Source organism: Callospermophilus lateralis, chromosome 2, assembly GCF_048772815.1.
Source record: "Callospermophilus lateralis isolate mCalLat2 chromosome 2, mCalLat2.hap1, whole genome shotgun sequence".
NCBI classification, from domain to species: domain Eukaryota; kingdom Metazoa; phylum Chordata; class Mammalia; order Rodentia; family Sciuridae; genus Callospermophilus; species Callospermophilus lateralis.
In genome coordinates this window covers 120149390-120176000 of record NC_135306.1, presented here as the reverse complement: position 1 = coordinate 120176000, position 26611 = coordinate 120149390, and the positions used below count along the sequence as shown (strand labels likewise).

The window sequence follows — 26611 nt, the reverse complement described above, 5'->3', positions numbered from 1 at the left end:
TAGTTGAATAAAATTAAGTCCCTGGAGGAGTTAACTGGTGTTATACACCGGGAAATGAAATATTTTAGGGATCTGGGTGAGACTTAGAATTGGCATGACCCGTGAGACCCTGTTTATTGATGTTGAAAGTAGATATCAACAGGCAGTCATATTAATGTTTTTTTTCTTCTCTTAATACTCATATTGCTTTAGTTAATTATTCTTTTCAGCACAATCAGTATCAAGTCAAACTCACTTGATTTAAACTTTTATTACTAAATTCATTTTATAAGCAGTATTCTCAAGCTAGAAACTAAAGAAGTTTTCTCTCTCTCTCTCTCTCTCTCTCTCTCTCTCTCTCTCTCTCTCTCACACACACACACACACACACACACACACACACACACATGGGCATAAGTTAAAATACAGGTAAACAATTGAAAGATCTGACCAGGACAGAACTGTCAAGGTCATGAAAAATAAGGAAAGTCTAAAAAATTGACAAAAGGAGCCTAGGAAGACACACCCACTAAATGTAATATGGCATCTTAAGTGAGATCCTGGGACAGAAAAAGACCATGTAAAAAAATAAGGACATCTGAATAAGGCACAGAATTTATTAATAATAATGTAGCTATATTGGCTCTTAATTGAGAATAAAGTACCACATTAACGTAAGACGTCAGTGAAAAGGGAATGGGTGTGAGGTACATGAGAACTGGGTTCACATTTCTATAAATCTAAAACTGTATTAATACAGAAGTTTATTTTTTAAAATACTTAAAGGAAAAAGAGAAGTAAAAATTTGCCTACTGGGGAATTTAAAAAACAGAACAGGGGATAATCTGAAGAATTTAGAAATGTAAGAGGTTCTCTTCTCACCACACAAAGTGGCAGGTGGGAAATTGCTAGTGATAGGGGAACAATGTTGTGGGGATAACCTAAGATGAAAGTTAGAAAGGAAGTAAAGTGGCTGCCACGCTTTTCGAATAAAGAAGAGAAGCTAAAGGTGAAGAGTTAGCAGCACAAATGTGACAGAATTCAGAAGATGCTCCTTAAAGAGAAAGAATAATTATGAGAGAGGGAGAGGGAGGCACTCCAGGTTTCTACACAGAGTGTTTATATCTTCTAAAGCTGATCTGTGTATTTTAAGGACCAGTTTTCATCAAAGTGTTTATGTTATGTATACTGGAGGCAGTGTGGTCTCATTTCTTTTCAGACTTCTCTGCTATATCAGGGAAAGTACATAAGCAGAGAACATAAAACAAAAGTTCTCTCCCATTTACACAGAACCACAACCCAAGGTCTCTGTTAGAAATTATTAAATGAGATACTTAACAATATGCCTAAGCTTTTACATTTTTTAAAACAAGGACATCAGAATTATAGTTTTTTTGCCTTCTTTGTGCCATTCCAATGATGTCTAACATATTAAGCCACCTACATGGGAAGATCAGATTGAAATATTCAGGTCAAAAGAACTGGCAGTTTTAACTATTGCAGAACCATGAATTCACATTTGTGTCATGCTAGCATATGCCATCACCCTTAGTTTACATTTTCAACACCTGTAGTCTAAAGAAAAATACTATAATTTGGATAATTTGCAGTTTAAAAATACTATTTTTAAAAATAGTATTTTTAAACTGCAAATTATCCAAATTATAGTGAAATTGCATGATTCTCAATACTGATGAGAAGAAGTAATCTTAAAGAGCTTGGGTACTACTTGCCACATACAAGCAAGTCTAGTAAGTAGAAAAACAGCAATGAACTAACTAAAATACAACATCATGATTACTTTGATAATTCAGAGAACTAGAAAGACTGCATAAAATTACCATTAGAAGGGAAATGACATAAGAATCTTAGTCCAGAGACGAAAAGAGAGCATGAAATGGTGGAAAGAACATAGTGTTTGGAATTAGACTGAACTAGACTTAAATTCTCCCTCTATGGCTTATTAACTCCAACCATAGAAGATAACAATGAGTTAAGCTTGCAAATATCAGTTTTATTGCTTTAAAAATGAACAATATTGACCTCCCAGGTCTGATGCAAACTATATTTTGTGAATATTCAGTAATAATAAGAGCAAACATTTATGGTTGTTCCATATTTGGCTGATCCAAGTACTTTATATAAGTTAACTTACTTGATCTTCCTACCTACTCTGAGAGAATATATAATTATATCCCTTTTACATATGATAAATATGAGCTAAGGAAAGATTAAAAATCACTCAATGCATACAGTTAGTGAGTAGCTAGACTGTGTTTTCACTCCCAGTATTTGGGCTCTAGTCTTTGCTTCAAATCACTGTGTTATTATAATATTATCAATTTATTTCCCCTGTAATGGCCTTAATTCCAATTCATTCTTATTAAAATACTGAAAGCAATTACTTTTAATGAAATGAAAACTGATCAGTTACTAACTTTATAGTAACAAGAACTATATTGGCAGAATTTATTTATTCCTATCAATCTTAATCCATCAATAATAAAAAGTGTAAGTGGTTATTCCACCAATTAGCTCTCCAAGATGTTAAATATGTTATACACATTCTAAACCACTAAACAATTACATGACTTAAGAGTTTATTTCAAGAAAACCCTCAAGGAAGTGGCTTTAATATAAGGATAATTCATCACAGTTTTATTACCAATTAAAAGACTTCTAAATGCACGTTTCATAGCACAATAAAACGAAAAAGTACATACACATTGGCATGTAAAAAAAATCATTACTTATTAAAAACAATCGACAACACATAAAGCTCCATGGCAGCTGAAGATTCTGGAATCTGTGACACTTCATAAAGGGCTCCGATTTCACAGTACTTCAGAATCTCTGATACTAGGAAAACACGATGAGAACCAAGCCCCAGAAGTCAACTCCTCCATCCTTCTGACTAGCACTTTCCAAACAAAATAATCCCATGATAGCATTCCTCTCATTCTGATTTTAAATGTGTTAACTTTTTGAAGAAGATAAAACACCACTCTGACAGAGACCTTTAAAACAGAGAAAATGTTAATGAATGTCCTTTCACAACTCATGTCCTTCCTGATTATTTTGAGAGAAAATGCACTTAGCAACGGCAGTATAAAACTGTTTTAGGCAACCCTTAGCAAATAACTGATGCTTACTAAAATAGCAGACCATAGTTTGCTATAATTCATCAGTAAATGAATTAACCTAGAGCTGTCATTTATTTGATCTCTGACCTTTTGTGGAACATCTTTTTCAGACACCACTTCTCCATCCTTTAGCTCTTTGCAGCTCTACAGCTAAAGCGCCCACCACCCCCTTAATAGCTTTAAAACTTGTTAAAACTGAAACCGTCATAACTGCATTTATATTTAACTCATTATGGCAGAGGGGATGATGTGGTTTGTCATCTCTCTCCCTTATCTCTCTACTCATTTTCTGTCCCCAACCCTAGTACATTATCTAAATCCAAGCTACGGGGTCAAGTGACAACATTTCAGCAGCAAACACAGCATAGACCCTTTAGTATGTGCTTCATCATACAATTCAACCATTACAATTTCCAAGAAAATATTAAATGACATGCTTTATAGGAGTTTAAACACATTTTTGCTATTTAGTTCAACCTAAAATTAGTTTTTTTCAGATTATGGTAAAAAAAGGTTTATATTTTTCAAACAACTAAAATTAGACCATTTCAGTATGCAAAAGACATTATGTACCAAATAATGCAGTAAATTTAACACTGAAAGCCTCCAGCAGAGAAGGCATTGTTCACAACTATCTTTCTTTACATAATCTTTTCCCAGAGTTTAAGGGCCTCTTTAGAGAGTACTCTGCTGCATCAACACAGTGATTACCAGGGCACCAAAGTGAGGTGAATAAAAAGCAAGGAGTTAACAGTACTTAATATTCCTCATTAGTAAATCATGAGACAGAGAAAGTAGACACAACTGGTTTCTAAGTCAACAAAAAAATAATAAATGGAAAAAATACTTTTTTTGATATCTGGAAACAGTCCCTTACCATTACCAGAGGGGCACGAACCACTCTTAAGTGGCATGTATCTAGGGAGTTCTGTTGGAGGTACCAGAGAGAACAAATGCATAATGGAAGAATTGCTGGTCTTCAAATCACTGTCTCCCTCTCTTCGGGTCCCCTATTTCATTTCATGTCATCCCCTAACCTGAAACTTCAACCAGATGCTCCAGTAAATAGCCAAATTATCTATAAGAGTGTATACTAAGCAGATAGAGGTGGTCATTTTGGAAAGAGAAAAATTTGCTGTGTGACCATATATCTGACTTATGACTTCAAGTCTTCTTTGAAAGTGGGTTATGTATAAGTAACAACAGATAAGGAATAAACAAACCCATTTCCAGTCTCTAATACAATCCTATAACAGGATAAGAAAGTAAAAGAAATAGGTAGTTATTATTCTGAATCCATCAGTATTCTAGATACACTCCCCAATGATGTATGTAAATCACAGAGTTGGACCATTGGGGCATTCAGAGAAGGTTCCCAGACATCATTATTTTTCTTAACCTGGATGAAATCTTATTTCTCCATGCCATTTCCCATCTTCCCCCAAACACACTCCTTTTCTTATATGGTGCGTGTGTGTGTGTGTGTGTGTGTGTGTGTCCAGTATGTTAACCAATTCTGTCATTCTCATAAATGCTTGCACAAGAGAATTTAAATGTAATTTTTTTAAAAAGATGAAATCTTAGCAAGCCAAGATTAATCATAGTTCAGTGACTTGTTAAAAACAAAGCTTTCATTGAATATGACCAGTAAAGTTGTTATCTTTGCCCTGAGAAAGTCTATATTTTAAGAGTTATGAAAGGACATTATTCAAAAGCGAACAGCTCTTAGGCGTATAATCATCTGTTGGATTTATGCCAGCAGCTGGTCAACAAGTTGCAGGCATTTAGGGTTTTTTTTTGCAGAGATTAAAATTTTATAAGATTGCACTTTAAATCATGAGACCAACCCATCATTACTTGAAGGAGGAAAAATATCAGACATAATATCTCTTTCATAGGAAAAGAAATATTTATGGAAATCTAATCCCTATTATACAGTCACCTTCTAAATTATAAGTACTTAAAATGACTCCTTTCCTAGTATTACCAGTTTTCTCTAATATCTCTGCCTGCTGCTCTTTTTTCTCACTACTTGGCATCTCATGGCAGCTTTTGAAGGGCAACTAAGCTGTGCTGGGCCAACAGTGTCCCCTGATGGTTTCCTTGAGAAACTGTCTGACCTAGGGTTTCTTCTCTGCAAGAATCCTACATGCTCATTTACAACTCCCAGCTCAGATGTCTTTAGCACTCCCTACACATGCATTATCTCTTAACACCTCCCACTCCCTCTAACTCAGTGATTGTCAAGGTGGAGAGCATAAGGAAAGAAGATGTGAAGGTTAGGAAACATTTAGAAACTGGATAAGGAGCAACTTTTCAAAATATTAAACATCCCTCTCCAGAGATTCTGTTTCATCCTTTTTAGCCAGACATCATCTTGCTGTACTCTTTGAAAATCACCATGGGTCAAGACAAATACATGTTACCTCAAAAATACAAAAACAGAAAACTTAAAACTGCTGTGCAGCCCTAGCCCTCTTTATTTTCTTCATTTATCTTCTCCAGTAATAAGATTTACCTCGTCAGTACCATAGCCCCTGAAGTTTTTCTAAAATCGAGGTAAATAAACTTCAACCTTCTTTTGGTTATCCATCACTGTTTTGCATCCTATTATAGCAAACCACTTATATCTATCTTTATGCCTCCCCTCACGAAAGATCCATTTTATTATTAAAATATTTTTCACTACAAAATAATTTAGGATGAAAAAAAGTCATTTATAGTTGGAGATCTAGCTTGAGGGTCAAAGAACTCTCTTCTGACATGTTTAGAAAGATTTGGTGACTCTGGGGTTAAAGTCACCCCAAATTTCTTTGTGAGAGGAAGTTAGGTATCTCTAGGTAAAGTACTTTCCATAAAGGAAAAGAAATACAGGCAAACAAGTTTTCTCCAATCTCCACCACCTAATTCTGAAAGAGAGGTGATTCTACTTTCTACATGGAGCCAGTCACTTGGATTTGTGGTCCCCTACCACCACCAGTACCTCCCATAGATACCTATATGAGTCATAAGGAAAAAAGGAGGATTGTAAAAAGAACTGAAAGGGGTACTTTCCATTGAAAAAAATCTGTAAGACATTAGTGAAAATGGTATTCCTGCTATAGTGTCTACCTTGCATGATATACACACTAAGACCTACAGGCAATATAGCCCAGTTACAGTACCTTAAGGCTATAGGATCCAGTGCAGTTTCTAACAATACTTTTAGCCATGTTAGAAGCATCCAAAAACCAGAAGATAAATACTGGCATCTTCAAGATGCATATTTACCAAGCCCTGAGCTGGACACCTCAGTAGACGATGTACTTCATTGATTCAGTCACAGAAGTGACCTCTGAGTTACAGAGTCCATCATGAGGCATGTGACTGACCCTTCCAGCCCCAACCCTCCGGCCCCAACCAACCTCCAGCCTCCCAGAAATAACAAAGTATAACTTTAATAGGAAAAAAAATGATCCTACATTTCAGCCAAGACTAATGACCAGAATATACAGATTACATAAGGCTAATACCACTAACATATGAATATTTGGAAAAGTTTCCCTGGAATATTAAGAATTTTTTATAATGTTTTTCAATCTGCAAGTAAATGACATGCATATAATTTCTGCTGAAATATCTTCAAGGATGTTAAGATTAAATCACTTGAAGACAAGGTCTTGGTCTCAATTTCTCATTTTCTCCAAATCTTTCTTAAACAGAAAATGAAACATTTAAACCTGTACTTTCCCTTTCCCTTCTTTTATTCTCTCTCAACAATATAAATAGTGAGTTAATATACCGAGTACATTAGCAGTACACTGAAGAATTCCTGAGACATCTTCAATTTCTTCTTTGTTGGAATGGTCCGCATAGGAGCATCTGTTAGAGATATTGTGGAAATTCTTTTCTGTATCCCTATAACTAAGAAGAAAATAATATTAGCATACAGAGAAATTTTTGAAAGAATCTGCAAATGTACTCATCTATACACATGTAAACATGCAGTCTACACTTCAGGGTTAATCACATTTTAAAATAACTGAACAATTGTGCATAATTCTGGCATAACTCATCATCTCTATCACTGTTAGCAGTGTTGACTTAGAACTGAAGGCAATCATTTAATAAGAACGCTGATAGTGAAAAAAATAGATGAGGAAAACCAAATATATATCAGCTTTTATATAGCTATTATATTCTTTTATGAGCACCATTTTGCTGTTGATAATATTCCCATAAGGAAGATGCCTAGAAAAAGAAACATTAAGAGTACTAATTTGATGCCTTGGCATTCTGCTATTTTGAAAGTACACACACTGTAACCTCCATCACAGTGAAGAGAGCAGTATGGTGTATGAATAAAAAACAAATGAATAAACCTAGCATTCAGAGCCTGGCAGAATTTGAGTCATGGTCTTACCATTTTATTTCTGAGCAAGACAGAAAGACATTGAGCAATAGACTAATCTCTACTAGTGTAACTTTGCTCCCTTTAATAATGAAAGTACCCATAGAGTTTCCATTAAGACTAAATAACATGATGCCAGTGCAACTTAATGTTGGCTGGGACTCATCCAGTGGCCTCTAAATGAGATTTAAAGCCTCAAAGCTGAGGTCAGTGGAGGCCAAATGTTCTCACATTCCCAAAAAAGTAGCCACAAGACTGGAACTCTCCTTCAAGATTTAAGAGATGGATGAATAGCCACTGCCACTATGACCCTACCACCGACTCACACAAAAAAAAAGGAATAGAAAGAAACCACCACCACCCCAATCATAAGAGTTGCTAGGTCAAGGAGAGCATGTGGTTGCACATTTTCCCCTCCCCTCTGAGACAAGGAGAGAACAGGTGTGCCCCCTGCAGAAGCCCAGTTGAGGAGAGCAGTCTCCCTGGTAGAGAGCAGAGGGTAGGTGTTTCATTCCCCACTGAACATCTGCTAAGACAGAGGATTTCCTGATCATCCTCCCATGCCTGATTGAGTAGATGAAAAAGATTCTGGAGAGACTTATTGGCAAGTAAAACAAATAAAATAAATTTGGGAGCAACCTACAGACCCACCATTTTGCAAGGTACAAAAAGTAAACAGGAGGTTCCTGTAAGTTAGGGAGATGCCACTGAAGAGAGGAGAGCTGAGTGGTCCAATCCTCCTGCTGCTTTCCTAGGCCAGGGATGGGATCCCACTAGCAAGACTATGGAGTACAGTCCTGAGAGGGTATCTGAAGCAGCTGGGAGGGATGGAGTCCACACATATACTTCACTGAGGGCTTCACAGCCAGGACATAATGGTTACGACCATTAGTGAATTCACTGAGGCTTCTGCCACTTTCCATTTCACTAATGCCTGACATAACACATAAGAAAGAAGTGGCTTTGAGAGGAGAAGTGAATGCCCACATCAGACACTCTCTGCACTGTACCCCAAATTCCTCAGGCCAATGCCTGGCCAAGGCAGGGGAAGGGAGAAAAGAGACTAGAGATTCAAACTGACCCTCCACGGACTTTACAATCCTTAAAAATTACTTAGAAAACAAAGCAATCTGTCCAAGCAAGGATCAAAAGGGATTCATTTTAGCATGCTTGAAATTTTGAAGTGATTGTAGGAAAAAAATTTAAAAATGGCTTCATATCCATAACCGCCACCCACTGAGATGAGACTCCAATAAACCAGTCAGTTAGGCAAAATGCTTAGTACTGTTTCTAGAATACAGGAGTCACTCAATGAGAGGTGGAATTGGGAACACAGACATTAAACACAGCTACAGCATTATTTTTAAATCAAGTTCCATCATTTTTATTTAGAGTGACTTTAGGCAAAATGTTTTTTCATTGAGTCTGTGAAATAATGTGGTTAGGATTAAATAGCAGATGTAAAGTACTCAGCATGTTGCCTCAAACATAGCAAGAGATGGTTGGTAGCTTTTGTCTAACTTGCCGTTTTTATTCAAAAAGATATAGTTATTCTTTGTAAATATATATATATATATATATATATATATAATCAATTAGATCATATCTTAGATACGATAATTTATAATCACAAAACCTGACCATAAAAGCATAAGAAATATATTTGAAATTTGTTTCCCAGAATAATCAAGGCTCACCCACTCTTACTTCTAATGCTCTACTGAAACTATTCTGGCTTAATCTCCTTTCAATTGTCAAAAGAAAAATAGAACAGAAGGTTAGCTGTGTAAAACAAACATAGGGCCCACAGTGATAATAAGAGTAATAGAGATTAATTTTAGATGACTATAGGAAATGGTGTCACCAGTCTAATACGAGGCTGGCCACAGTCCTGATGGTGATATTAACAATGTGTATGCTGCAAAACTTGTAACATGAAGGTCATGATTCTGAATACATATTCTTCTAAGCTTTATTGTTTAAAATGCACAATGGATGAACCACAGATCTCAGGAATATTGAGTATCATTTGTTTTCCATGACAGTTTTCTAAAGAAATCTCTCTCTGCTTTGTCGACACTGCCATATAACCCATTGTCTGGGCTCAGACCAATGGGAGTCATACAGTATAAACATGAGCTAGAGAAGGTGGGTCAGGCACTCGAGAGACAGAAAAATTAGGTCAAAAAATCTAAAGCAAAAAGAATTTTTAAGAAGAAAACCACAGCTGGAACATGAACTGGGCATGTCTAGTTCCTAATGCTAATCAATGGATTCCTAACCTTAAAAGGTCTAAGGAGGATGGGAAAGGACAGCAAGAGGATAAAGTGAAAGACAATGAATAAAAACTAAAATACAAAAGAAAAAAGGAGTTAGATGCTAATAGAGGTAAGAATAATTCAGTGGATGCTTTGGTGAGCTTTACTTCCTGGGCACTGTAGTAACTACATGATTATATGATTTCACATATTATTAACATTCAGATTCCATTTAAACTTCACCCTAATCCCATTGTTATTCACACTTTTCAATGAGAAAACAAAGGCTCAGGGATTTCAAGTAACTTTCTAAAGATTATTCAATAGTAGAACATGACTTTACGTATAGTAAGTCTTATCTATCTACCTCTAAAGTACAATTGCTCCCTTTGTTTCCAGAAATGATTGTCATGTGGGTCAGCCACTGCATGGGGAAAGCCTGCATGGGCAGCACCACCCAATGGCTGGGGGCCCAGATGGAACAAAGACCCACAGAGAGAAGAAAAAGCACAAGAAAATGGCAATAAAGACATTAGAAAGAAATGTCATCATAAACAGATATTCCTCAATCCTGAGTTCCTCTTAATTCCTAAACTGAATCCCTGTCTCCTACTGATCCCTTCTACTTCTCACTGTGCTCTCTATCCTACATAGCCCCAACAGCTTATCCATTCTGTAGAAACAGAGTTAAAGACATTCATTACCCATCTCTGATTTTATATTGAAGGAAGAAGACTGCTACACAAACAAGAAGCTCTCCGAGTCAACACCAATGTGTAGAGTTCATAGAGTAATCAGAGTTTCCACAAAGTCAATCAGATACACAGGGCAGAATATTAAGTATAAATGAGAAAATATGTATATGAATCAGTATAATTTATGTCATGAAGAAAAAGGCCCAGGATACTAAAACTATAAAATTTACAACCATAATATACACTGGAGATTATTTTAACCCCTCATTTTGCACATACTTCCCATGCATCATCGACTCTCTTATTCACTATGCTCCTAAAAACCTGTGTATACATATTTCTAGCATGTACATACTTCTAGCATATAATTTATTGATTTATTCATTCCCTCCCTCCAAGAAAGATCTTGATCCCTCCTACATGCCAAGCACTTATGTAAAAGTAACAAGGAAAATGAGAAAATGAACAAGATAATATCAGCTGATGATAAGCCCTGCAAAAAGAAATCAAAAAGAGTAGTATAAGAAAAAAATGACTGCAAGTGGGGTTGGAGGACTCCTTTTCCTTGGGTGCTCAGGACAGGCCTGTCTTAATAGATGAACTTTGATCAGAGACCTGAATGTACAAAAGAAATAAACCACGTAAACATCTGGGTACAGAGCATTCCAAGAAAATGGAACATTACATACAGAGCCCTTGAGGCCAAGTTTGGTACAGTTGAGGAACCAAGAGTTGAAATGCAATGAAAAGAGGGATGGAGTGATAAAACAAAAAATTAGAAGCATAAGTATAGATCAGATTACAGAAAGAATCAGACTATACCCTATCAAAATAAACCATTATAAGGTTTATAGTAGGTGTTTTGAAGTGTGATCTCTGGACCAGCAACATCAGTATTACCTGGAACTTTATACCTCCCCAGATGTACAAAATCAAAAACTCTGGGGGTAAATGTGGTGGTTAATCTTTGCTGTCAACCTCACTATTGAGAGATGCTTGGAAAATTTAGTCTGGCACACTCCTAGGTGTGTCTGTGAGATGTTTCCAGAAATGATTGTCAAATGGGTCAGCCAACTGCATGTGGAAGGCCTGCATGGGCAGCACCACCCAATGGCTGGGGGCCCAGATAGAACAAAAAGTGGAAAAAGAAGGAAGCTAAAACACACATGCATGATCAACTCTTCTTAAACCACTGAGATTTGTACTGTTTCCCATGGACATTAAGCTCCAGGTTCTTCAGCCTTCACACCCAAACTTGCACCAGCAACTCTCATGGAGCTTCTAGGCCTTCAATCACAAACTGGGGCTGCATCATTGGTCCCTCTTGTTCTGAAGCTTCCAACTTCTTGGACCAAACAGCTACTTGTTTCCCCAGTGCCTTAGCCTACAGATGGCCATTGGGAGACTATTCAGCCTCTGATATCTCTCTCTCTCTCTCTCTCTCTCTCTCTCTCTCTCTCTCTCTCTCACACACACACACACACACACACACACACAAAAAAAAAAAAAAAAAAAAAACATAAGTTCTATTGGTTTTATTTCTCTGAAAAGCCCAAATACTATAGGTCCAGAAAACTTCATTTTAAAAAGACTTCAAGGGGCCACTGATACACGTTAATATTTGAGAACTATTGGTTTCAAATAAGAAAGTAGCATGATCTCATTTTTTAATTACTTTGGTGTAGTGATAACCCAGTATTAAGGGACAGTAGAAGCCAGAAAACTAGATCAGAATCCCTCAGTGAGAGATGATGATGGCAGTACAGATGAAAGGAAGATTTATCACACAGCATGAATAAATTATTTTAGCACTCTTTTTCCCAATGTAAGTGATCTCTATGAATAAATAAATGAATGAGTGAATGGATAGATTAAGGAGTAGGATAAATGTTTAAAGATATAGTGGCTGGCACAGAAAGGTTATCTTACTCCTCAAGAAGACGTTCCCTCATCTACTCCCTCCCAATTCTCCATCTGTGATCTTTTGAACAGCTGCTCCCTGAATTCAAGTCTAGGTCTTGGGAGACGAAAAAAGCCTCACAGAGTTTCTATGGGCAACCAGCATAAGAATTCAAGGAGCATGATACACTATCCCAGAGCTCTGATAAATAAAGCAGCTCTAAGGCAGAGTTTTGAGAAGAGGAAAGGGAGCATGGAAAGGTCAGTAGTTGGAGGGTAAATTAAGAACTTAAAAAGAGAAGGGCTAACCCCTACCCTCTCATCCACCCTGATTCAGCACCACAATTCAAGGCACCTAAGCTGAGTTACTTCAAAATAAGCCTTAGGAAATCCTCATTTCAGAAAATTTTTTAAAAAGTATCTCCTTCTCTCTCCCACCTCCCCCCAAATATGTAAAATAATGCTTGCCATTACTTATTCTCCATTGCCTGAAATCCCCTTAACTGTAAGAAACACATTCCTTTTCACAGTTAGAGATAAAAAGCCTTAAACTGTGTTTTCTTAAGAGAAACAACACATAGGTGTGAACACATTTCAGTCCAAGTGTTAGTGATATTAGCTGCTCTCTTTTTGCAGTTTTGAAGAGAGCAATAGAAAACAGAAAGATGGAGTCTAAAAGGCAAAAGAGGGAATTGGGACCTGAAGCCATAAGATGAGGAAAAGTGAAGAAGGTTTAAGACGAAGTTAAGAAAGGCAAGTGTGACAAACTGCTGCCAGCTAGCCCTGTCTGTGCCCATGGCATGAGGCAAAGAGAGAGCAAAGGTGCTTCACATCCGAGAGACAGCCACACCCAACAAAAGTAGCCAATAGCTCTATTTGGATCAAGTTGGACATCAAAACCGACCTCTAACAAATTCTCTTTATTCTTTATGTTACATCTGTAATAAACTAGGAAAAGACCAGTTAGGCAATGAACAAGGACATCACAGGCCATGTCTGTCTAGACAGGAGAGCTGAGGTTGTTAGGTAAAAGAGAATGCACCATCCCACTAATGGCAAAAAAAAAAAAAAAAAAAAAAAATGTTCTGCTGATTATTGCAATATACTTATCTATTTTGATCATATCTTAAGAGTGCCATTCCAATTTGCCTTGAAGCCCTAGTTGAGTGCAAAAGTGAGAATATCATCTCAGTTATTTAGTTTTAGAACAGAGGGAACATTCATAATTCTAGAAACTAATTTGGCTTTGATGATTGGTATTATCATAAAAATATTAATAGCAATTAATAAACATAAGAGCAAACATGTAGTGATGGCCACATACAAGAAACTGTTCTAAACTAATTTAATCCATACACCATACTTTGAAAGTAGCAAGCTCAATGAGAGTGATTAAGTTTTATTTTAGAATGTGTGGGGAAAGATTAATTTGACATTCTTTAGCTCCATTAGGATAAACCATTTGAAATCACTAATGGCCTCAAACTAAAAGCCATCTCATGAGTTTAAATAATGTTTTTCCTAGTACTGCACTCTTGAGGATTAGTATGACAAAATTTCAAAGCAATTCCCTTTGAAATGACAATTAACAATCATCAAGCACTTAAAAGTACATGGTATTGTACTAGGTACCGAGATTAATTTTTAGTTCCTTTTCTTCCCTTCTGTTTTGTTAAAATAAAAAAATCACACTACCACAAAATACCCAAAAATATGTACTAATCCCTATTGCAATGACCACTAGCCATAATGTAAAATGATCCCTGATATTTTAATAAGTAACAGGTTTTGAATTGTGACTTCTCAAAAGTTCTTAAAAATCTTACAAAGATAAATCACTGTAAGCATATAAAGAATACCAACAAGGTGATTTAAAAATGTACATTGCCTCTAATGTCAATGAATTTTAAAAGCTACAATGCACAAGAAAGTAAATTTAGGCTTTTGTCAAGCAATTGCCTTTTTCCAAGCAAATCAAAATCAAAAGTATACCTAGTTCTCATTTGGAGTTTTCTGTTCATAAAATACTTTCATTGAAATTATATCATTTCATTATGACATCTGATCTTTGATTTAGTTATTATTACCATCATCACATTTTACAAAAGAGATAAAAGTTCTAAGTACTAGAGAGACCTAGAATTCCTACCTTTTGATATCAAATCTTCATACCATATCCTATTTTAGAAATAGGAAATAATTCAGAAAAATATGTAGCAAGTTATTCTAGATAAATCAATAGGTATTTGATTAAACTCTGCCTAAAGATTCTAACATTCAAAGATTCTAACATTCAAAGCCTCTTAGTTGGTATCAATAAATATTACCACAGCAGAAAGGCCAAATTATGAGATTCAGTCATGGAATGAGAGAGTAAGAACACAAGCAGGACAAAAAGGAAAGGAGAGCAATAACAAAAAAAAAAAAAAAAGAAACCTCATGTAAAAGAATTAAATACAAATAAAACAAAGGAAATCACTCCAAGTGACCCTCGTCAGTCCCCCCCCCCCCCACTTGGAGAACATAGCCGCTATGAGATAAGGTTGACATGTATAACAAAATGACCACATGTTCAACACCTGTTTGTAAGTAATCACCTTTAATTTTGTCCCCATTAATCAACAAAACCCATTTTTACTCACCCAATAACTTGATGTTCATAATACTGCAATGTCCTCTTGAGAGTTTGCTGTATCGTCTGAGGCTACAAGATAACAACAACAACAAAAATACATTATCAGCAAATCAGTGTCGTTCTCGCTTTAAGCATTCTAAGCAAAAAATGCAGCTTTTAATTTATGTCACAAGTTTTCACTTTATAATATGAACACATTTTGCACTGGGCCATATATTTTCCCTGCAGAAACTAATGAGGCATTCAGCATTTACCCAAAATTTCCCAATTTCAAGTATGATAATATTTTCTATTTTTTTCCTCAATTTTGTTTTGAACCATCAATGAATTTCAGTGAAATTATCATTGCCTGCCTACAATCAATGGAGACCTTGGGAAAAGTGGGAGGGTATACTACAGAAATCTAGGTCATAGTTCTTCCTGCCCAGCTTGTATATCTGCATGAGGTAATGATCAACTGAAATGAAAGGGAACATCTTAACATTTTATGCTTTAACAAGACTTTCAAGAATGGTGTAGCAAGCAGCAATAAATTGAGTTATGCAGCCCACTATATAACAAGAGATATTTTTAAAATTAGATGATCTTTCTTTTTTCCCCATTAGTTGTACATCTGAGGAGACTAATGGGAAGGCTAGAGAAGAATGGGAGGCAGGTGGTCCAGAGCCCCACAGCCATCACTTCAAGTAGCAGTCAGCCTGACTTCCTCAGTGTTCCAAGAGTTTTTCAAGCAAGGAGTCTTTCTGGAGCCTCCTACAAGGGCCACAACTACTATGGGAAAAAAAAATGAGGTCTGTAACAAATATGTAAGCAGCTCATGACTGAATTTTATAATCCTCTCCTCCCCAGGACAGCTCAAGATAGTTTTTAAATTCTAGATCAAGAAGTTATTTTCTAACTTATTTAGGCTATCAGGCCTGAACTTGGAGTTTCAAACTCAGGGAACTATGAATGCACTCAAATATCCCAGAAAATAGATTCTATTAAGAAGTTATATTAAGAAGAGTCAAATTCTCAGCATCAAGAGAGTAAGCTTTTTAAATAATAAAAACCTATAATCATTCAAACAGAAAAAAGCTATCAAAGACTTATCAAAACATTGATCCATTATATAACACAAAACCTTTGAGATATGAGGCAGAACCCTAACTTGGTAATCTCAAGGACTGCTGCTAATTAACTATACAAACCTAGTACCTATAAAAAAGGTAATCTGTAAAGACATCCAGCATGGTGTTGGCACCTAAGAAGAATTAATACATATCAATATCTAATCCTACTCCTTCAAAGTGGCTGTCTTAAAGATATAAATCAAAAGAGACTACAGAGGTCTATGTCTACCCTCTGCATGTTCATCCCTTTATAAAACATGCAAGATAGGTGTGACAATCTCCCTAACACTCATCAAACCTGTAACCTCCTCCTTGGCAGGAAATGATTATTTTAAAGTCAGAAGAAAGTGAGCTTAAATTAAACCAGGGGCATCCACTGAGACCTACTCTACGCTATCACATAGAAAGACCCTTTCACAGTGTGAATCTAAGGCCTCAAATATATTCTTCATGTTAGCCAAGCCAATTCACAAATTAATTTTAGGAAAAAATCAGTATCTGAGTGTTCAAAGGAAAGGTACAGAGCAACTTCTTTCAGCAGGTATTTTCCATTTACACTGGGTTAAAAGATTATCTCAAATGGATACAGATGTTTCTATTCATCAGGCTAGAATCAAAACAGAGTAAATGCAATGCACCTAGGAAAGAATAATCATTCCTGAGCCAAGAATCAGTGGAGCAGCTGTGCGATCTAAAGAGAATGAAGCAGATGCAGTGGTTGTAGTATACATGAAAAGTATGCTGTAACAACCCAAACCATGGCCAGCCTGAACCAATCATCATCAGTCACTGGCTCAGCACCCCTGGGATCTGGGACTCTTGCACTGGGTTGGCAGTTTCTAAGCTAAGATAACTTTCCCTTTGGCAACAGGCCCCCAAAGCAGTGAATATCCACAGAGGGATTATCCTTTCAATAACCTCTGGTCACAAAACATGGAACAGAAAGCAGAAAGTAGAGTGCACAGGGCCAATTAAGACCAGAATGACCTCATTTGTACAAAAGGACATTTTTTTCCTATACTAGGAATTTCCCAGTCATTAAAAAAAGACATTTGTTAAAGGACTTAAGCTCTTTAAAGAGCTGACTTCTTTCCTGTGTGAAGCAATTACTTCCTCACTTGGTAGGAGTTAAATTTATAGTTTACAAATATGTTAAAAGGAAATGCTCTTTGGGCACAACCTGCAAAGCTTCAAGTTAGTAAAGCATATATATACATACATATCTCCTTGTTCTTGCAGAAGCCAGTGGGCACAAGCTAATGGCCTACACCACAGCACAAAGGCTGACTGCCCAGCATCTCCTGCAAGGCAGTACTGACCTCAACACAGTTCCAACCCCTTAGAATGTCTCCATACTTCAGTCTTTAGATTTTGACTGATCACCTCAACCTATGGCCTGATTGGTGAGAGACATCTTCGCATAATCTCAGGGTCTCTCTGACCTGAATAAAAAGCATGGAATGAAGACCACAATGGGACAAAGCCTCCCACAGTGATGCCTTCTGCCTTGAGACTTGTAGAGGCCATTTATTCATCAAACTTTTACAAAGTGCTCAAGCTTGCCAATGATGCAGGTCAAGGTATAGAGTGGGAAAAGCAAGGGCTTTGCACTCACCCAGTCCTTCTATTCTCTCCTTCAAGAAATCCTGCTCTTTAGCTGTTTTCTCCTATGAAGTATTATCCGATCCTTTTCCAGCCAATATCTCATGCCCCTTATATGTATCTACTGTTTCCTTTGAGAAGGAATTAGAAAGATGATTTAGAAAAGCAGCTGTAAGGTCAAACTAAGTCTAAAAATCAAGCTCCGGGACTTACTATCAGATGACTTCAGACAGTTTAAGCTCCATGAAACAGATTCCTTATGTACATATTATTTTTAAGGGAATTAATTGAAATAAGCAGTCCTTGGCATATAGTATGTGCATAATAAATGATAGTTATGGCTATGCCAAGCAGGAAACCTCAAAACTGTCACTATCTAGGGGAGAAACACAAGGGGTAGGTCAGAAAAAATCCAACCAACAAGTGTAGTATGTGGGAATCTTCATTATCAAAAAAAAAAAAAAAAAAAAAAACAGAGCCACCACCATTTCAAATAATGAAAAGTTGGCTCCCGGTCCAGTACACATAACAAAAATGAAATTAAAAAAACAGAAAAATAGCAGGCTAATTTATCAATATTTCTAATGAAGCAATAAGATCAGTCCAAAGAGATGACAACACAAACAGAATTCTCAAAATTAAGATTGAAGATAACTCGGAAGTCATGCCTACAAGAGGGAGGAGCCCTGAAACACCACAGCTAAGGAGAGGACCCCAGGCATCATACTTTACAACTAAACAAGAAACAGCCCATGAATTATGAAATCTCCTTCCTTAGACACAAAGTATGTACCTTGGGAGAGCTGCAAGTCCTAATAATTTTAAAGCCCTATGCAAGAGGATCCAAAAAACAGAGTGAAGAGACAGAACTACTTTTATTTTCATTAAAAAAAAAAAAAAACATCAAAGAGGGCTGCGATGGTTCTCTGTTTCCTCCAATAGGCTTCCCCATTGTTCTAACTCAACACAAAGAAGCATGGGTAGAAAACAGCTGAAAAAAGAAAGCAGCCACCTGTGTCCTGCACAAGTATTTTCTGGGGCTCAAACAGAGGATACCCAGAAGCTTCCATCACATGACAAAAAATGATCTTCGTCACTAGCCTCATGGCCAGCATCACTGTACTTGGTTAGCAGTGACTGATCCTACAGACTTAATGTTCCATTCATGAAAGGTCTTGGGATCCAAACAGGCAGTCATGAAACAATCCCAACAGAGCCAGAGATATGATCCCTGAAGAGTGGGAGGGAGCAGTTCCCAGCAGCTGGCCCTGCAAGCTCAGACAGTCCTGCTGAGGCTCCCACACAGTCCCTGCTCTGGATATCCGAGCCAGATGGTGCGGGGATCAGGCAGAAGGCAGAATCAAGATGTGTGTATGTATGTATGTGTGTGTGTGTGTGTGTGTGTGTGTGTGTCTGCGCGCGTGCACACGTGCACACACACGCACACACGCACACATACACAGCATTAAACACAGTTGTATGTACAAAGTGCATGTTCATCTCATCAGAGATGAAGTAGAGGCTCAGGGAAGTTAAGCAAGTGCTACAAAATCACACAGCTCCAAGTGAATAAATCCCTGCAAGCCAGGAAGAGCTACATAGCATGTCTTCTTTTCACTAGATTCCCTTGAGAATCCTTCTCATCTCTCCCCTACTGTGATTCTACATTCTTATTTGATTTACACAGCCCTTCATCATGCCAAGGAAGAAAAAAGAAAAAACAGACAACTGGAAAATAAACTTCTTCATTTCTGTTTAGAAGCACACACAAGTTTAGATTTAATGAAAACTATAAAGATGTTTCCTTGCATAAAAGAAACACCCATCAATATCTGTTATCATTATATTTATTTAAATATGATAAAATGATCTATAATGAAACTAGGGCTGGGGTTGTGGTTCAGTGGTAGAGCACTTGCCTAGCACATGTGAAGCTTTGGGTTCAATCCTCAGCACCACATAAAAATAAATAAATAAGTAAATGAAATATTGTATCCATCTACAACTAAAAATGTTTAAAAAGCATCTGTCAATGTTTCGGGGTATCCTCTGTCAATGAAACTAAATGATATGGGTATATTCTGAACTACTATCACTCTAAGCCAGTAGTTTTCAACCCCACATTACTATTACCAAGGAAGCTTTTAAAATTTTTCAGTGTCTGAGTGTCCCCAACAGACTTTTCAATTCAACTTGTATGGGGGGACCCCGTTGCCTCTAATGTGTGTGGTTAGGATTGAGATGTTTCATTAAAGGCATAAACGTGATGAACTAGACCAATACTCCATAAACCTTATCTGAATAAGTCAGCGGAATGAGAGTGGTTTCTTTGTTCAAATATCAAGGCAAGTAAGCTTCTGAGAGATGCTCACTCATAATTGCTAAATTCAAACATAGTCCCAGTTAGCTGTCACTAATGGCTCATAATCAAATATGAATTTGTTAGACAAACAAAGAATTATATTGCTTGGAGCATAAATATATGATTTTTTTTTCATTTCTGAGTAATTCACCCTCATGCACATAAGTCAGCATTCAGTTCTGTGCTGACATGCGTATAAAAACATGACAGCTATTACGATTACCATACTTCATGCCTGCCACCACTTTAAGCCCCTTCTGTATATTAACTCCCTTGATCTTCACATCAACATTATTGAGGTAAGTATTGTTATTTTCCTTTTCTTATGGATGACAAAACTGAGACAAAGAAATTTTAATTTGCCCTTTGTCACACAGGTAAAAAGGAACAAAGCCAGGATTAAAACCCAGGTAATCTGGCTCCACAATCCAATAACAAAAACTTAAACCTATACTGTACATAACGCTGAATGTTTTACATTTGGTAGAGCACTTTACCGTGCATGTTTTTCATATATGTTGTCCTTATTGATTCTTCAGTGAAATAGTCAGACTAGTGTCATCACCTTTTGAATGAAAAAAATAACCAAAATAAGAGAGAGAAAGTGACCTGCTCCACATAACATGGCTAATAATCAAAGAAACCCTCTTTCAGAGAGAGATCAGTTCCTCCCTGAGGAAACTATTTTCAATACCAAAGCATTGTTTAATGTTAACACAAAAGTAAAGAATCACATGTATTCAAACCAATTGATTTTTTCTTGAGAACATGTAACATTCTTTAAATCAAACCTGTACTAACAGGAAGGCTAATGGGCAAAATTATGAAGTAGATCTTATGTTAAATGCACTTACACACTCCCTTCCTTAGCTATCTCTCACCCCTGGCTCAACTCTTCCCCAGCCTTTGGGCTCCCAGAGTCTCCATGCTGCCTTTTGATAGACCCCAGTCTCCACTACCACAATCTAAACTCCCAAAACAGGTACCCCAAAAACTTTTATTGCATATTGTCCTCTGTCCCTCCACAAAATGTCAAATCTTCTTAGTGCCCTAATCTCATGGAGTGTTCAGGAAGAATCCCATCTCATTCCCTCAAAAACTCAACCCTCGGTCCTAAGGTAAATGGTGGTATAAATGTGCTTCTCTCCAAATCATAACACAGTCTGAACCTCCAGTGGTGAAACAGACTTGTTCTCGAAAGATAAGCTGGAAAGAGGGGAAAGAACCCACCCATCTTATCCTCCAAATCTCACCTGGAGATCACCACCTTCTCCACAACATAAGGGCATTTTGCTTATTAGGACCCCCTATGCCAAATTCCATCATATCAAGAAATCAAAATATCTTATAACTATGCCTATAGATATGGATTGATTAAATAACTGCCATTGTTAATAAAATTAATCAAAGTAATAAGTCACTTCAAACAACCCATTCACTTCTGAAAGAGACATATTATAGTAATCATTAATCTTACTAAATATCCAGACATGATATTCTTTTCCCACCCTGTGACTGAACTTACTACATATAAACAAAAAAAATAGACTGCAAATTAAATATAGAACTTTGAGTCAGGACCTTGTATTTCAAGACCAGCTGTGCTACTGACCTTTTTATAAAATTAGCCAAAATCTCTTCACCTGGGAGTAAGAAATCTTGGGAAAAAAAATTCCTCCATTTTCCCATCTGAAAAATACTTATAAGAAGTGCATAGTTCTCAGGGTCATTTTCAAGTACAACACTGCCACGTGAAACCCATGTAAGCTGTGTCAGAACACATTGGTGATTAGACTACCTTCTCTGATCTCACAATTTAGAAGTATGATAACCTTTCAAAAAAGCTAGAATACCATTTTAAGTGATCAACACCAGTAATTTAATGAATCAAACTAGTAGTACAAATGATTTTTTGCAAAAGGCAAAAATGATACATGTGCTAAAAGATAAACATAAAAGTTAGAGGTGCACTATAATATAATTGGCATTCTTCCATCCATACTAATTGAACATCTGCAAAATTTCACCCAATCTCTACTTGATTCTCCTGGTGAATATGAATATACAGTTGAGTGATCTTATCAGGGAGGAGAATAAGAACTAACATTATGCTAATTGACTTAAAAGAACATTCAAACTCATATCCTTTGTCTTATTAGAAGTATGTTCTAATTAGCAATGCACAGTGGCCATTATTGTTGTAATTATTGATTAGAACTGAATATACTTAACATATAATCAATATGATAATTAAATCTTCCTATTACAAAGTATGTTTGCTTTCTAAGTATTTTCCCCTTTGTTATTTCAGTTAATGCTTTTCCAAAATGTAGACATTGAATTTCAATTTGATATAAGACCTAATGATATCAATTCTAATTTTAACTGAAGACATCCCCTTGAAATGAAATGAGAGTAGTCATTTATTTAGCTCTTTTCCTACCTTCATAAAGGATCACATCCAAGAATGTCTGATGTCTTCAAAGAATTCCAGAGAATCATACCACCACCATGGTTTTGCATAACACCTCAGTCTATGGATCACTTATTTTTCCTCTCATCACAGTAGATATTCACAACAATCCTCTAAGCCTCAGATTTAATTATTCACATTTGACAGATGAAAACTGAAAATCAGAGGTGAAAGTGCTTGCCTCAACTACAAAGCTGGAAAGAAGCAAAGACGTGGGTCTCCTCAAAAACTCTCTCTCAAAAACTGCTGCCTCCATCAGTAACTCATTTCATATGGGTGATCATTAGGAAATTCTTCCATGGGTCAAGTGAAATTCCTTATTTCCATTTATTGTTTGTCTTTAATGGTTACAAAAAAAATGATGTTATCAACTCACTTTCCCAAAGTTTTGATGTTTCATAGTTATTTGAATAACTCTTATGATCACTACTTTCTTAATAGAGAAATTTTAGGTGATACATGCTTTACTGGTGACCTTCTTGGTCCTTTTGGTTCAGTCTGAATGAAAATACCAACCAAAACAAGATAGCATTGTTTCCACACACTGTCTCAGGAAAACGGATCATGACATATCTAAAGCTTCCAAGGGCATATGGCTCCACACTTGAACCCTTAAGCCAAAAAGAACCACATAAATGGCACAGGGCTGATGACTTTCTGGTCTAAACAATGTAACAGCAGCCAACAATGTGCAGAGTGCTGAGTGTCAGGCATGTCCAGCATGTTACATGCATCAAGTCCTTTGATCCTAATAGCAATCCTGTAAGGGAGGAAGAAGCATTACCCCAATTTTGTAAATGTAAAATACTGAAATCCAGAGAGGCTAAAAAAAAATTAAAACTTGCCCAAAGTCACTTAGGTAATAAGTGTCTGAGTCAGAATGTAATCTGACTGCCTCCAAAAACCAAGCCTCTAACCATCTCTAAATTGAAATACATTGTTCTATCTTCACCAACGCAGAGAAAATTATAGCTGAAAGGAATTAATTCCAGGCTACACTGTGTGATTTTTGGATACAGCATATATTTTTCTAAACCTCAATTTATTTTTTTTAATCAAATAGGGAATTCTGGGATAACTACTTCTTAGAGTTGTTGTAAGGTCAAAATATGATAAAACTTTATTATACAAATATACGTTCTATGATGGTTCTATGCATAAATCTCTTAATGATGAGATAGCCAAAAAAAATTGTTAAATGGAACGAAACTGACCATGTCTAACATCTAGGACTGTTGCCAGGCATGCCTCTCAGTCTAAAGATGCCAATTAGTAAATGCTGCAAAGCTAATTAGTGCCTTTCAACTCATGGGTACCCTACTAGATAGCAATGGACCTCATACAAGGAAATAACTTGTGCTTCTAAAACATCTTTGCAGCTTCCATTTGCATATTTCCAAAGAATTCTCTATAATACTTCCAGTATTTGGAAGCTGCAGTGAAATGTTTTCCAACAAGATTCTGGGCATAAGGTAAGTAAAACTTCTAAGTGACTATTATATTATAACATTAACACATAAAATGAGGAGATGCATTGTCAACCCTGAATGCACTAACTTAAATGATTATTTGTAAATGGATGACAGAAAATTACCTCCAATCACTTGCCGGGATGTAACTCCATGAAAATAGGCCACTGAGCAAAAGATATAACATTTCTAAAGGCAAACAATACAGAGAAGACCTGGAGCAGCAGGTGAACTTACAGAAGGCAACCCACAGGAAAAAGAAGTGAAGGAGAATTGCTTATGAAGTATTATATCTAAGGCTTTTGGTCCTCTGTCATACTAAGTGAGATTATTCCTAAATTAAGAAAAATTCTTCAACCACCATAGCTAACAGGGGAGTCTGGTGAACAGACTTAAAGCATCAGGTCTCACTGATAAGGTCTCACCTTCAACCAGAAACCTCCTTGAATTGGATTAAAGAATTTGGCATAAAATTCATTTTGCTTTGATTTTAAATGGATTAAACCAAATTTCTGATTATGACTTGGCTCTTTCTGTAGACTGAACAGTAAGAAATGTGCTGATCATGAAGACTTTGAATAATGAGATTCATTTCAGTTATTGCTCAGTGTAAATAAGTGAATTGTCATTCAAATGCCAACCAAAGTGCCATGGGCATTTTGTTTAGCCAGTCAGTGGCTGAGCGTCTGATTGCTTTAGGACACTAACAGCAACACATCCTTGGAGTTTAGAAGGCTCAGATTCGGAAACATCCGAACACTATGCAGAATGGGTCCCTGCATCCCTGCCCACCTCCACTGCTTCAACCTTTCTTGAAAGAAAAACTCAAGGAGGGTCTGAATATAATCAGAGCTAATGTCGACTGTAAAATGACTATCCAAATGGATTTGAAATCTGCTTACTAGGCAGACGTTTGACAGATAATGACTGTGCATCATTAGTCTCTAGATTCCTGAGTTAGAGGTACAGAGTAATCACACTTTTTTTGGGGGGAGGGGAACACATACAGTCAGAACACTAATACTGCATGACATGCAAAGTCTTATATTTTTAAAATTTCATCTAAACTATCTAAGCACATTTTTTAATCTACCTGTCATTCTATTATGTAACTATTATATTCCTTCTTCCTTCCATCTAGTAAATTATTTAATTATGCCAAGACATGTGAATTACAGTGGTGCACAACTATATACAATGAACATAGTGAAAATATATACCCTTATGATGTAACTATTTCTATGGTAATCAAGACTTTCTTCATATTTATAAGTCAAATGTCAAGGGATGGCATAAGCTAAGCTGTTGGCAATGATGATGGCTTTTGTCAGTCTGCTCATAGCTGCCTCACCCATGGGAGCCTGAATCACACAAACATGACAGTGGACAAGCAAACTAGGTCAGCCTAGAGGCACAGCCCCAATGAAGAAAGAGAGCAAAGGGGAGGGAGAGGAAGGGAGAAGGCATGGAGGTAGGAAAGATGGTGGAATGAGATGGACATCATTACCCTAAGTATATGTATGAAGACAAAAAAAAGAAAAAGACCCCTTTGGCATTTCTAACACAGGACTGTCACACAGTCAGAACTAAACAATTGGTAAGAGTAGTAAGGGTCAAGAAAAACCTGAGGAAATTGTGCCCAGCCCCTTCTTACCAAGTCACAAATTAGGAGACAAACAGGAGGTGACATGGAACAATATCGTGTATCACATATGGAAGGTAGAACAATTCATGGCCATGTTGAGAGAAACGGCATGGCAGAAAGAGTTTTGTATCTAAATAGGAAAATGGGGTATTAAAATGTAAGTGGTTACTAGATCCTTAAGTTTGGGCAAGTTGCTATTCCTTTCTGAGCCTCAGTTTGCCATCCTTAAATTGGTCCTATTAATCCTTGTCGTGCCTTCTTTATACATTTCCTGAGATAATGTATGTTTGAAAGCACACTTGATAAATTCCAAACAGATGTTACTTATGGGAGTGACCTTTCTGTATGGAAATCGTAGGTCAACATATCACGTATGCTCTCACAGACCCAAGTGGGAAAAATCAAAAAGATAAAAGTGACATCAAGAATGCTTTGTGTTTCTAGGTGTTCAAAAAAGAAAGTGAAAGCCCTGGATTTTTAAAATTCTCTCCAAAATCTGCTTACACTAAATACTAATCAAAATAAGCTGTTCACTAAAAAATGACCAACCTAATATAGACTGTTTAGAAGACCAGCAAGAGACATCAAAACCAGCCCATGTTAGAACCAGATTTTTAACAGTGTAGTATTACTAGTCATTTGTTTGTCTCATTAGCTAATGAGAAATTAGTAATTAGGAAAAGGAGATGATGAAAGGATGTGAGTAAGAAAGGGATACTGGGAACAGATGAGGAGAAATGTTTTTGGCACACTATGATTTTTTTTCAAATTCTTTCTACAATACTACATCAGTTTTAAATATCTCACCCTGACATTCTGCTTCACAAATACCAAAAGTTGACCCGTAAAAGTTATATAAATAAACACGTATACACATTGACGCCTAACAACAGGGAATTTAATGATATGATGCTTAGGAACGGGTTACTATACCAATCACCAGTTTCTA

At 36.6% G+C, this 26611-nt stretch overlaps 1 protein-coding gene across 1 annotated transcript in view; it reads right to left on the bottom strand.

The window, feature by feature from the left end:
- Gucy1a2 (guanylate cyclase 1 soluble subunit alpha 2) overlaps positions 1 to 26611 on the bottom strand; it is a 265455-nt gene that overhangs the window by 224566 nt on the left and 14278 nt on the right. Inside the window, exons 2-3 of the mRNA XM_076843807.2 lie at positions 15007 to 15068; positions 6904 to 7025 (exon numbers count right to left, since the gene is read on the bottom strand). Coding sequence (XP_076699922.1) covers positions 6904 to 7025; positions 15007 to 15068 — 184 coding nt within the window. The remainder of the gene's footprint in view (positions 1 to 6903; positions 7026 to 15006; positions 15069 to 26611) is intronic.